This window comes from Rhinatrema bivittatum, chromosome 13, assembly GCF_901001135.1.
Source record: "Rhinatrema bivittatum chromosome 13, aRhiBiv1.1, whole genome shotgun sequence".
Classification (NCBI taxonomy): domain Eukaryota; kingdom Metazoa; phylum Chordata; class Amphibia; order Gymnophiona; family Rhinatrematidae; genus Rhinatrema; species Rhinatrema bivittatum.
The window spans coordinates 64,938,912-64,952,387 of record NC_042627.1 but is presented as its reverse complement, the minus strand read 5'-3'; the positions used below and the strand labels follow the sequence as shown (position 1 = coordinate 64,952,387).

Here is a 13,476-nt window from a genome sequence, read left to right as displayed (position 1 = left end):
TGTTAGTTCAAGGATTGCAAGGAAAAGGTGGCCTTACTGTGAAACAAAGATCTTCGTGCAAAATCTTAACAGGCACAAAGATCCTCATTTCACCACATATTCCTTTCTCATCTTAAAAAAAAAAAAAAAAAAAGGGGTCCTGGAAGGAGAGATTAAGCTTTAGTATGCAACTTATGTAAAACACAAACTATATTTTAAGGACTGGCAACCCAACATGTGTCATGTGGCAAATCAAAACATTTCTAAAAGTAACCCAAGGAAAGCTGCTAGGGCTGGACTAAATGAGGAACAGGAGGGGAAGATACCGCTTCCCCTCCCAAATTCTATAGTGGAAGGGTGCCATTCAAAGATAAGGCACACAGGAAGCACACATCAAAAAAAATGCAGACTCTGCTTTTGTCCAGGTGAAAGCCTAAAATTAGTCCTACCGGCACACAATTTATTCTACAAATGGGAACAAAGTAGCCCAACTGGATATCAAATAGCTCAATTTGGCAACACAGCTGATGGCAGTGAGTAAATAGGGAGACTGAATTATTGTGTTACCCATCTCCTGTAAGGATGCCAGAATGGGGAGCACTCATTACTTTAGTTCCCATTCTCAGTCCACCTGATAATGCCAAAACCAGCCTCAGTTTCTCTTGGCCTGCTTCAGGAGAGATATAGTAAAGAGAGGGGATATGCCTGATCAGCCGCTGGGGAAGTTGGACTTGGCCATTGCATACTCTGACATTCCATCCCTCCACCACCTCATCTTCATATGCAAGTGGGAAGCATGGCCAATGTCAGGCTGAGTATGGACCTGCTCAGTTCCCTCCCAAACAGCCTGCTGGAGGCCCAGGACTGACCCCTAACTCCTCTACTTTCAGAACAATGAAGGTGAGGAAAGGTCTCTAGGTATGCCAACAGCTTACAAATAGATATCAATGTTTTGGCACTGCCCAGCAACAACACCTTGCTATTTTTATCTTTGTGTAGAGGTTCCTTTCCAAGGTGAACCTCAAAAAAAAAAAAAAAAAAGAAGATTGTGATACTTTCAAACATCAGGACACTGCAGGCTAGCAAACACAAGTATATTTAAAATATACCCCTTCCATTCCCCCTCCTCCCCAAAATATATTAATGCATAGGTGACCAAGGAGTTTAGGTTTCCATCCTAACACATTGGGCTCACCTGTTTCGCCAGTAGTTAGACCCTTTGGCATTCTTCTCATAGTCCACATCATAGTAAGCCACAAGGAGGTCCTTCCCTTGGATCAAATCTTTATTATCCTCTGTTAGATGAGGGCATATCCCAAAACTAGAACAAATATTGAATGAATCCAAATTGTTACCAGTGAGCTGGAGAATGCAAGTGCCGATTTCCTTACATGCTGTAAAATATTGATTTTTGCTCATGATTGTGCTTGAGAGAAATTAGGTTTCCTAGATTTACCAAGAGCAGCATTGTGGTTTCCCTGTTAGTGTACATGAATATATAGAAATAAGTCAATTTTTTTAATTAAACTAATACATCCAACTTGTTTGAGATCTCTGCTTCCTTCAACTCACTCCCTCCTTCACTGGAGGATTTCTCAAATCAAAAGCAACATATCTAGCTGTAACCTCTCAACCATGATATATTAGGCCGTATCATACTTCATTTTCTTTAAAAAAATAATCATTAAAGAGTCAAAGTCAAGTGGCAATTGAGATTTTTGGAAGCCATCTAAATAAGAATGAACTACATATGGGGGCAGATTTTAAAAGGGTAACGTGCACCGAGCCTATTTTGCATAGGCCCAGCGACGCGCGCAAAGCCTCAGGGTGCGCGTATGTCCCGGGGCGGGACAGAGGCTTCCGGCACAGCGGCTGTGCCGGGGGATAGCGCACCGGCAGCTGGCCGGCGTGTGCAAGTTACACCTGCCAGAGGCTCCCCTAGGGCTCGGCTCGCGCAAGGTACACTATTGTGCACGCCGACCCCGGATTTTATAACATGCGTGCGGCTGGAGAAGAGAAAAAGTAGACAGTTCTGTAGATACAGAGGACCATAGTTACCAAGTGTAATCCATTGTACTGTTAAAAGTAATTGATATATTGGGCTGGGCAATAGACTCAATGACAGTGATGCATACTGCCACACAGGGGACCTAGGTTTGATTTCTAGGCCAACCAGGTTTGGGGTTGCTGTGGAGGCTGCCTTCATAGCCTTTGAGGATATGGAAAAATTCAGTTATCAAACTAGAAGCCAAAAACTTTGGGTTAGGTAAGTTCTAGAAGGGAGGTGCAGTTTGTGTCCTCTGGCCAAGGACTGTCACTGCATTTGTGTTTGTAGCAAAAAGTCAGTGAGATTTGTAAGCACTTGGCATATACATTGTATTTTGAGTTAACACTGTTTTAGATCGTGAGATACACATTTCATATTAATGTAAAAACCACAATTAACTTGTGTAATTACAATGATGGTGAAGTAGTATTTTAGTGAAGGATGCAGACTGCATGTATTTTATACCTTGAAAATTTTTTTTGGAGTTGTGCATTCATACCAGAGAGTCTCATTTTAGAGACATCAGCAATGAGTAGTTGGAACACTATACAATTCTCCCTGAAGATGATTTTCTAAACAGTCCCGTGTCAGGGAAGTAAAAGGGAAGATTATTGAAGTTTTTGTACTGGATTTAAATGCATAAAAGAAAATGTGAAAAAAGCACTCATTACAATTGTATGAGACACAGATATAGGGCTCAAAGGAAGGTTTGATTTTTCAACTTGAAATGCCCAGTATGATAATTTTAAAAATCGTTTAACATTTTGATGTTAACTGAGAAGACAGAGTGATATAAAAGGAGGATTTGATTAAATTCAACTTTGATATTTCAAACCATAGTACATACATCTCAGAAAATGGTGCTGCTGTTAGATCATGGTTGCATAGGCAGGTAAGGGAAAAAACCATTTAAGGAGGAAATTAACTCCATTATGGAAGCAGGCAACAGTGATGAGGCTGGTGTTCCTGTTTGCTCTCAGGCCAATAATACTTGGAAGCACTAGAGGCATGCCACCAGAGAATACTGGGGGGGGCAACTATTGCTGAAGGGAAGCATGCTTCATATCAAGGAGCAGCGTAGATGGGTTCAGTCTGGGAAAGCACTTCCTATCCGAGTGCATGTTGTAAGAAAAACCAGAGAGGGGGGCCACAGAAACCACCAAGTGCAGCTGAACGGGAACATTCAAATATGTCCAGTATCTCAGATTCTGAAATGTGAATGTAGAATAAAATTCGCCTACCAAAGAACCAAAATTACTTATATTCTCTATTAAACTAATCTGTACAACTCAGGAAGCTTACTGCATTTCTAATTTCTGGTATATTTTCACTTATCTAATGACCCAGCGAAGAGATACTCACATGTTCTCTTGAATGAAACTCTTAATCTTGTTATTGCTCATTTTGCCATCACTATACGAGACAGTGCTTTCTTCAAATTTGTTAGTCAGATGCGAGGGACGGAACAAAGTGATGCCCCTGCAGAAAGTAAAGAGACATTAGATACTGAATGAATGTAAATGTTACATGGCAGATGAGTACTCCATGCTTTAGCATTCAAGAAAACAAATACCAATTTTTTTTACTTGTGTTTCTGGACTGAGCGTACATGATTAGAGAGTAAATTCCCTGGAAATTTCATTAACCTGGAACAGAAGTGATGAAAGAACTTCAAAAGGAATCTTAATCTTCTCAGGTACAGTTTCCCTGCCAGAAAAACCTAGCCCCAATCACCCCAACCCCCTCATATCAGATACATAAGGTAAGAGACCCAGAGCTGTAACAAAACATTACACCAATTCTGAAAAAGATCCCAAATAGCAATAAAATGGCAGTTAACTTGCTTAGGTAATATGGCCCCCAAATCCATTGATGAAAGGAACTCGTAGTAGGCAAAAATGTACTTTTCCAACAGTTTCAAATTGTGTGACTACAAGAAGAGTTTCATTGTTTAAAAAAAAAAAAATAAAAAAATATACCTACAATCTGGAATACCCAAATGGAATGTTTTAAGAGTCCTTTACCAGTTTAACCCTAATTGCAGAAATTACTTACCTGATCATTCAGTTTTCCTTAGTGTAGACAGATGGACTTAGGACCAATGGGTTTATGCTCCCCTGGCCAGCAGATTGAGACGAGTCAGGTTTCAAAGCTGACATCACCCTAGATACATCCCTGCGGTGACCTCAGCCCTTCAGTATTCTCTTCAAAAGTCACTGGACATACTATTGAAAAGACTTGATTAAAAGATGGATAACTGCATTCAACCAAACATTAAACACTAAACCCCTTGTAAGATTATAGGTACCCTGAATGACAGTTTACCCGTAATCTCTTGAGTAGATATCCACTCCACGGGTGAATCCTTGGAACCGTTCTTGGGCAGCCATGGGTGGGATGCTGAGTCCATCTGTCTAAACTAAGGAAAACGATGTTCAGGTAAGTAATTTCTCCATTTTCTGTGTAGCCAGATGGACTCAGGACCAATGGGATGTACAAAAGCTACTAATGATCAGGGCAGGAGGCTGCTTCCTCCCGGGCCTCAAAGTCCAGGCAATAGAACCCGGAGGTGGTGTGCAACGAGGATAATGTCACCGCTCGGCAGATGTCGACAGGAGACTGAGCCCTGAAGGGGTAATGGCTTTCCTGCCTCCACACAGGCTTCTGTGATCACCTCCTTAATCCAGTAAGCTATAGCAGCCTGCAAAGCTGATTCACCCTGCTTCCTTCCACAGTGAAGGGGATCTGTTCTGAAACTTCCAGATACTGCACCAAAAGCGGTATTCTTCCAAGTTCTTGTGCTTATTTAGGGATGGCAATGAAATGGACTGATTCAAATCAAACTCAGACTACCTTGGACAAGAAGGATGGAATAGTACAAAGCTATAACACTTCAACACAACGTCTGTGGTTCAGAGATGCAACGTGCCAAGCACATAGCCATCAAGGTTAATAAATGCAAGGAGAGATTGTACAGTGGCTGAAAGGAAAGCCCTGCCAAAGTCTCCAATATTAGATTAAGATTCCACAAGGGAACCAGCCACTGTAGGGGCAGCTGGAAGTGCTTCACCCCTTTCAGAAAAACAGGCCATGTTCGAATGAGCTGACAGGCAGGTTCCATTCACCTCACCCCTAAAACAGGAGAGAGCTGCTACCTGGACCTTCAAGGAGATAGGGGTGAAACCTTTAGTCAAGCTATCTTACAAAAATTCCAGAATTAGTGGGATTTTGACCATCCGAGGGTAACACCGCATTCCTTGCACCAGGCCTCAAATACTCTCCAGACCCACACATATGATAGGGATGTAGAGAACTTCTGCGCATGGAGTAAGGTGGCAATTACTGCTGCCGAATACCCTCGCTTCAACAGGTGAGACCTCAAGGGAAAGACTGTATACAGAATCAAGTTGGATCCTTGTAAAGGACTGGCCCTGCTGTAGCAGGTCCCTGTGTGGTGGGAGGCACGGGGGGGGGGGGGGTCTCCACATGTCCACATACCCCTGACACCTGGGTCAATCTGGAGTTACTAGTAGGACTAATCACCTATGGAGCTTGATTCTGCGAATGGCCCTGTCCAGCAGGGGTCACTGAGGGAAGGTGTAAAGCAACTCTTCTTCTGGCCAGGACTGAACGACAGCATCGATCCCCAGGGACCACTGATCTCTTATGCGAAGTATCGGGGAACCTTGATATTGAGAGATGCGGCCAGCAGATCGATGGACAAGACACCCCAGTGATCTATCAGCTGAAAGGCTTTGGTCGAAACACCCACTCTCCTGGATCCAGACTCTCCCTTAGGGAATCTGCTATGATGTCTTTTCCTGCAATGTGGGAGGCTGAGATCTGTAGATGTATTTCCGCCCATTCCCTAAGGAGGTCTCTTGTGACACTTGCTGGCTTTTGGTTCCACCCTGGCGGTTGATGTAGGCTACCATTACCAGGACTGCTTGTCCATGGAGTCTGTGGCTGAATTATAGATGCCAATCTGACTGCCCGGGCTTCCAGGAAGTTGATGTTCCAAACGGCCTCTTGCTTAGTCCAGTGTCCCTGGGTCACCAGTTCCTGACAGTGAGCTCCCCAGTCCCGGAGGTTTGCATCTGGTTGTGAGGACCAGCCAGTTCGGAGAGGACAGGGGTACACCCCAGCTCCGATGAGCTTCCTGCATACACCAGAGCAGAGAGCATACTCCCATTGGTAAGTAGAGGCGAATCGAATAGTCTTGAGACTATGGGTTCCAATGTAACAATAGTAAGTGTTGAAGTGATCACATGTGTGCCCTCTCCCACAGTCCTTCCTCCAGGGTTGCTGCCAAACCAAGAACTTGAAGATAGCTCCACACCGTCGGGCGTATCGTGCTCAGATGACACTTGGGACATCAACTTCCTTATTCATGTGGTCAGAAGGAAGACTTTGCCCTGCTTGGTGTCAAACTGGACTCCCAGATATTCTAAGGACTGGGAGGGCTTGAGACTGCTTTTGTCCCTGTTTACGACCCAACCGAGTTCCTGAACCAAGGAGGTCACCTTGTTGGTCACCCAGAGACTCTCTTCCAAGGACTTGACCAGGATCAACCTGTTGTCCAAGTACGGGTGCACCAGGATTCTCTTCTCAATGCTGCGCTATGACCTCCATAATCTTGGAAAGTGTTCTAGGGTGGTGGCTAGGCCAAAGGGCAGAGCCCAGAAATGATAATGGTGACCCAGTACCATAAAGCATAGAAAAAGCTTTGCTGTTCTTGAAGGACTGGAATATGTAGGTAGGCCTTGGATAGATCCAGGAAGGTTAAGAACTCAATTATACAGCCATTATCAGAGTGTAAGTTTTCCATGCAGAAATGGATTTGTAGATGTCAGCTGACATGAGGTCCAGGATGGGGCAAAAGGAACCCTCCTTCTTGGGTATGATGAAATAGATGGAATGCCTCATTTTCCTAGAGTGCAGGTACTGGATTATAGCCCTCATCCTGAGGAGCCTCAAGAGTAGTTTCTACTGCCTGCTTTTTGTGCTGGGGAGTGGCAAGAGACATGAATACATTCTGAGGAGTGCTGTAAAATTCCAGCAATATCCTTCTCCTATGACTTCCAGTACCCTTTTGTCCGAAGTGATCTTGACCCATCTCTGGTAGAAGAGGGACAACTGACCCCCTATTTCCTCACTCCGAGGATGGGTCGGCAAGTTTTCATTGGGGGTTTGGACGAACCAGAACTTGCCCCTCTCTTGGGTTGTCAATGACGAAAGGCCCGAGACCTCTTAAAGGGCCAAGGTATCTGGAATGTCAAGTTTCTGTAGGGACAAAAGCATTGGGAGCCCCTGGATCAACCCCTTATATGTGACGGAAACTCTTATCTTTTGATAGCCAGGCGACTGGAGATTTGCCCCATTTACTGGCCTGCTTTTCCAATTCGCTTCCGAAAAGGAGTGATCTCTTAAAGGGCATCTTTGTAAGATTTGTCGTGGAGGTTGCATCTACTGACCAATTCCACAGCCGTCTTCTGGCCGCCAACACTGAGGCCACTCCTCTGGCCGAAGTAGACTAGATCAGAGCCCGCGGTGATTGGTTCCATAACTGTTCTGGAATTCACCCCCGAGTCATCCACCTCCTGAGAGAGGAGTAAATAAGAACGAGCTACCGGGGTACAACAAGAAGCAATCTAAGGTCATTGCGACAGCAAAGGCCTGTTTAAGGATGGACTCTATCGTGTTCATCCTTTAAGGCCGCTCCTCCCACTACTAGGATAGTTCGCTTAAGAGATGGGGCACACCCAACGCATCTACATTAGAGAAACAATGCTCTCTCACTGCTGGATCCAGTGGGTACAGAATTTAATTCTTGTCCCCCTTTAAAACTTGCTTCTGGGGCATCCCATTCCAGGTCAATCAACTCCTGGATGGCTTCCAATACTGGAAAGTAGCAAGAGGCTTTCCATAGGGCAATCAGAATGAAGTTCCTCTTTGGTTCTGTCAGAGTCTGCCCCAGGAACTTCCAGCATCTTCAGGGTCTGGGATGCCAGGGCAGACAATTCATCTCTATGGAAAAAATGTAGCATGGTCCAATACCATTCTAAACCAGGGGGAATTTCCCCATCTTCCAAGGAATCTGTATTCTCCATGTTGTCCTGGTCCCTCCAGGGATACCCTTGCTGAGGCAAAGCATGCCTCAAAGGCTGCTGATAGGACAGAGAGGGAGGGCTTACCGGCTGACATTCTGTCCGGAAAGGGGTGAGGTAGCAGACTGCGCCTGTACGAAGGTTTGAAGGCCCTGGAAAAATTTCATCCAAGAGAAGGCAGTCGGGTCCATGCCTAACCCAGGAGGTACTGGGGTAGGTGCTGCTGAATTTCCCTCTCCCACAGATGACCTAGTCCTGGGGTACTCAGATCCAGGGTACTTCCAGTTAAAGCTGTGGCTATCCCATCTGAATGGGAGGAGCTGGGCTTAGCAAAGTCCGAGGAAGCCAACTCTCCTTGGGCTTCCTTACAGTGCTGACAGGTTGGAATTCAGATCAGGCTGTGAAACCTTAATAAGACAAGCAGTGCAAAGAGCAAGGTGCTTAGGTTTCTTGGTTGCTGGCACCACTGGCGGTGGTAACTGTGCATTCCAGTTGGCTCACACGTAAATTATATGCACATAAATTTAGAGCGCCTAGATGGGACCCAGTGAAGCACACGCTCAGTCCATGTGCTAGCTTTTCCTGTATGCGCTTACGATGTGCATGAAAGTATGCGCTATTACATGCACAGTACATGTGCATAGCAGACGCACCTCATGTACCGACATCCTACGTAGGGCCGTACTGCACTCACAGAAACGTGCGCAAGATGGTGCCCATGAAGCAGATCATGCAGTGGGCCTAAAGTGGGGCCTAGCCTACTGGGTCCTGTTCAATCCACTCAGAAGCCCAATTCCTCTTACCCCCACTGAAGCAGAACGACATGCCGAGCACGGAGACCAGAGGAAACCTACCAGAAATACCTCCAATCTCTGGATTGGTGAATTTTCTTTTTTTTTTAAAATCTCTGGGCTCAGAGCTTAACGACTGAGTACAGAGAGTCTCTCCAGCTGCAGGGGAAGGCGGCTTTGGCTGTCACAGCTGTGCTCTGCTTCCTGCACCCGTTGCCTTTCTGCTCCTCAAGCAGCAGAGTCCATGCTGGGAACTAGCTACCAGACCAAGTCACACCTCTGAGGGATCTCACAAATTGCCTCAGGAATTCTCAAATGGGGGAGGGACCTTTAGGTATCACCGCAGGAGGACAGGCCTCAATCTTTTCTCCAATTTAAAAAGTAGAATTTTCTTCCGAAAAGGTACAGCAATCCCCATTGGGAAAGCAAGTCCGCATCTGATGGAGACAAATACTGAAGGACTGAGGTCACCGCAGGGGTGTATGTAGGGTGACGTTAGCTTTGAAACCTGATTCAGTCTCCATCTGCTGGCAGGGGATCATAAACCCAATGGTCCTAAGTCCCATCTGGCTACATGCTAGGTTAAATGTCGTAAACCAAGACATTAATTTGCCAATATCTTGCTCCGCTATCAAGGAACAAGTAGGGTAGGGCGAACTATAACTTCTGGTTCAGATTGCTCAAGAAAATTAGCTAAGTTCTGCATATCCAAGGGAACTTCATTAGAGTTCAAAGGAAGTTGCCTTTCACACGAAGCAAGAGGCAGAAAAACTACTGATAGGAATCTCAGCTTGAGGTAAATACTTTCAAAAGATATCTGCATAAAGTTAACATAGGGTGTTCCCCCATTATTCTAGGAAAATCAACCAGTCTAATATTTAGACAATGCCAACTTTCCAAAAGCTCAACCCTTCTGGACAATGCAGTTCTATCTTTGATAGTTGCCTCTCTGAACTTTTGCATTTCTTATATGTCTCCTTCCAATTTCCAGACTGAAGATTGTAAATTTTTTCATGAATTCCTCATGGGCGTTAATCTTAGAGTCCAAGGAGTTAGTAGGCAGATCAATTTTTGTATTACAGCTTTTTTTAGATTTTTTTTTGTACATATTACAGCTTTTTATAGCCTGTACGAGCCCAGCAATTAGCCCCCATAAGGTATGAAGTGTTACCACTGCTGGTTTGATGGGAGAGAAGTTCACTGGGTATCTGCATTTCTCCTTCCTTGGGACTGTAGAGGTGAAAGAACAGCTTCCTCCCTCTGTGCTCCTTCCTGTGGCACCAAAACACTGACGTTGCTCAGAGACACCGAAAGTGCACTTTGAGCAGGGTCCATCTGAGCTGATGGCATTCTAGTATATATGGGGGGGGGGGGGGGGGGTGTTTGACAGAAACCTCATCCTCTGGTGAAATGACTCCTTCATGATTCTCAACATGAATTTTGCCCTTAAGCCTTCTCCAGGTCTTGCATGACCATTGAGACTGCAGATACATGCCTAAAAGCCATTGATAGCCTTTTTCCTAGGCTCTTCTCCTGACAGTCCACCTTAAAAAAAAAAAAAAGTTTCTAGTGGATACCAGACCATAGCACTTCATTGAAGACTGCAACAGAGGTCACAGCGCACCTTTGAACCTACCAACTTCTTTAGAGCCATGTATTTAAGATGACAGCTTGCTGGAAAAGAGCAAGATTTGGCTGTCAGACGTCTCCAACTTCAGCCCAGAGAACACAGCAGCCAGTGAGTCAGCTTGCCAAGGCAGCGATGAAAAATTAAGATCTGCAACAAGGCAGATAAAAGATACAAAAATAGAGGGTCACACATCTGCATGAGCTTGGACAAAGACTGAAATGTTTAAGGCAGCATGCACAGGAGAGCCATCACATGCTCAGTAAAACTTACTGAGCTTTGAGAAGTGAAGACACCTGTGTCATGGCTATATCAGTCCTGCTTGGAGAAAGCATGAGAAAAATAAAATACCTCAGACAAGTATCTACAATCACCTCAATCTTAACCTAAAAACCTGCATCTATCTACCCATTTCCATTATAAAAGCCATCAAAATTCGTGATCAGTGGAATTTATTCTACATGAGTTGAAAGTCTAACATTATGAAAGATGAATGCCTCCTACAGAATGTTTCCCAATGCTTAGATCTTGGCTCTTAGCACATTGCATGTGATGCCCATCTCTTTCCCTACTCAGGTTTCTGCTCAAACAGAACATTTTCTGGTAAAACCAGTTAAACCACCAGCCAAAAGCTGAAACAGACTATACAAGCTAAGGTAATTTTTGGCTACCAAAAAAAGTAGAAGGCACTACAGAATGGATGACACCACAGCTGATTTGGCCAAAATACTGAAATATAATAGGACTAGGGGGCATTTCATGAAGTTAGCAAGTAGCACATTTAGGACTAATTTCATCTTCGCTCCAATCTTCTGTTCCTTTGAGAACCCCCTAGTTCTCCCCTCTCCCTGTTCCATGTAATTTCCTATGTTTCATGTAAACAGATATGTTTTCTACAAATACCAATATATAAAAGCTGTTAAATAATCGTAGAAAATTCTCACTCAACACACAATTAAGCTCTGGAATTTGTTGCCAGAGGATGTGGTTAGTGCAGTTAGTGTAGCTGGGTTCCAAAAAGGTTTGGATAAGTTCTTGGAGAAGTCCATTAACAGATATTAATCAAGTTTACTTAGGGAATAGCCACCTCTATTAATTGCATCAGTGGCATGGGATCTTCTTAGTGTTTGGGTAATTGCCAGGTTCTTGTGGCCTGGTTTGTTTCTGTTGGAAACAGGATGCTGGGCTTGATGACCCTTGGTCTGACCCAGCATGGCAATTTCTTATGTTCTTATGCTGCTTGAAACTAAAGAGCTTGCTATTTGAAGTAAAAGGTCTCATATCCGTTTGGAAACCCACTACAGAGATCCTTTACAGCTTGTCAACACAAGGAATCTTCCAGAGAATCAAGTTTAGGCTAATAAATGGATTTGTACTACAGGTTTCTTTTAGAAGAATACTTTTCCAGAAGGGTCTGTAGCTCAGGATTTAAAAAAAAAAAAAAAAAAAAGAGCCCACTATGGTTAGCTAGATGAGTCCAATATTTTAAATTTATCCTTACTCCATAAAATAAAACCTTGCTCAAATGAGAAATAGCTGACAAAACAGCTCTGCTCTATGCTCAGAACTTGTGCTACAAAACAGGTCTATACCCATGTTACTTACTCTCCATCTGGTTCGTATTTCTGCAGCAGTGATGCCTCACTGGTGTGTGCGAAACGGTACTTCTCTCTGAAACTGTCAGCTGCTTTCAAGAACTCTGTGTGAGCAGGGCCATACAAATCCCGGAAGAAGCCTATAAGGAACAGAGGGGTTGGTCTCAAGTATCTTCTTTGCATTATCAGGTTTAATATACCCAACATCTCTGCCAATCACTGAATTTATAAATTCTCATCTATGAATTTAACAAGAGGACAATCCTACACAAATGGTATTTATGATGCCCCTGGAATACACCCTCACATTCACTTACACAATTAGGTTCATAAACAAGAATAACTAGACAATGGTAAAAACAGCTGAGGTGTTAGATTCTCTCGCCAGAGGATCTGGGTTTATTCCTGAGTCAGATATTCCACTCCCTATTATACTATCGTTAAATGAGATAGGATATTTACTAAAATATGATTTCATCACTTTGTTTAAATCTAATAGATTCATAAAAGAAACCAGCAGTATACCCCTATCTATTTGTACTTTCTAGGAAATTTGTGAGGTTCCCTTGAAAGGGAGTCTCCTCAATGTTCAAATTAGGGTTTCTCTTAGGAAGAAAATAATATCTAATTGCTGGCAAATCTCTTTCAGCAAAAGACAATACTTCGAGGAACCTATGTAAAGTTTCAATTGGAACTTCACCTACTACTCTAGGAAAATTTAACAATCGCAAATTCAATCGTTTCGTATTGTTCTCAAACATTTCAATTCGCCTGGACAAAAAATCCCTGTCTAACAGCAACCTGAAATTCTACATTTTTCTTCCCCATTTCCTCTAATGATTTAATTCTATCTTCTGTATTATGTAGAGCACTCTGTATCTCAATTTCCTGATTATTTTTCCCAGCAATGACATCCATTTTTCTCTCTAACCCTTTCAAATTAGATGCCATCATGTCCCACAATAACTCCAATGTAACCACTGTGGGGCATGTCATTTATCTCATTTAACGATAGTATAATAAAGATTTTTCCTGATCTTTCAACACTTACACAGTTAAAGAGAAAGAACTTCTTGGCCTTTCGCCAAGAAGCTATTGCTATGGGATATTCGTTTATATTGCGATATCCATGTAAGTGTGTAATTAAAAAACAGCAAGATACTTTCATTTTTTGTGCCTGATCACTTGAAAATTTTTATTGAACAAAGAAAATCAGCCATAGTGTCCCCTATACCCAGTGAATAAATTAAATAAATGCAGGAAGTACAATGCAGAATTTTGCTTAGAATTTGATTGTAATAATCTCCCTTTAGTTATTATGCCTCTGGTT

General features: G+C 43.4%; 1 protein-coding gene across 1 annotated transcript in view; it reads right to left on the bottom strand.

Moving 5' to 3' along the window:
* The window catches only part of PDIA3 (protein disulfide isomerase family A member 3), a 52,301-nt gene that overhangs the window by 14,895 nt on the left and 23,930 nt on the right, over window positions 1–13,476 (bottom strand). The window contains exons 5-7 of the mRNA XM_029574836.1: window positions 12,157–12,286; window positions 3,389–3,505; window positions 1,175–1,300 (exon numbers count right to left, since the gene is read on the bottom strand). Of these exons, the coding sequence (XP_029430696.1) occupies window positions 1,175–1,300; window positions 3,389–3,505; window positions 12,157–12,286 (373 nt within the window). The remainder of the gene's footprint in view (window positions 1–1,174; window positions 1,301–3,388; window positions 3,506–12,156; window positions 12,287–13,476) is intronic.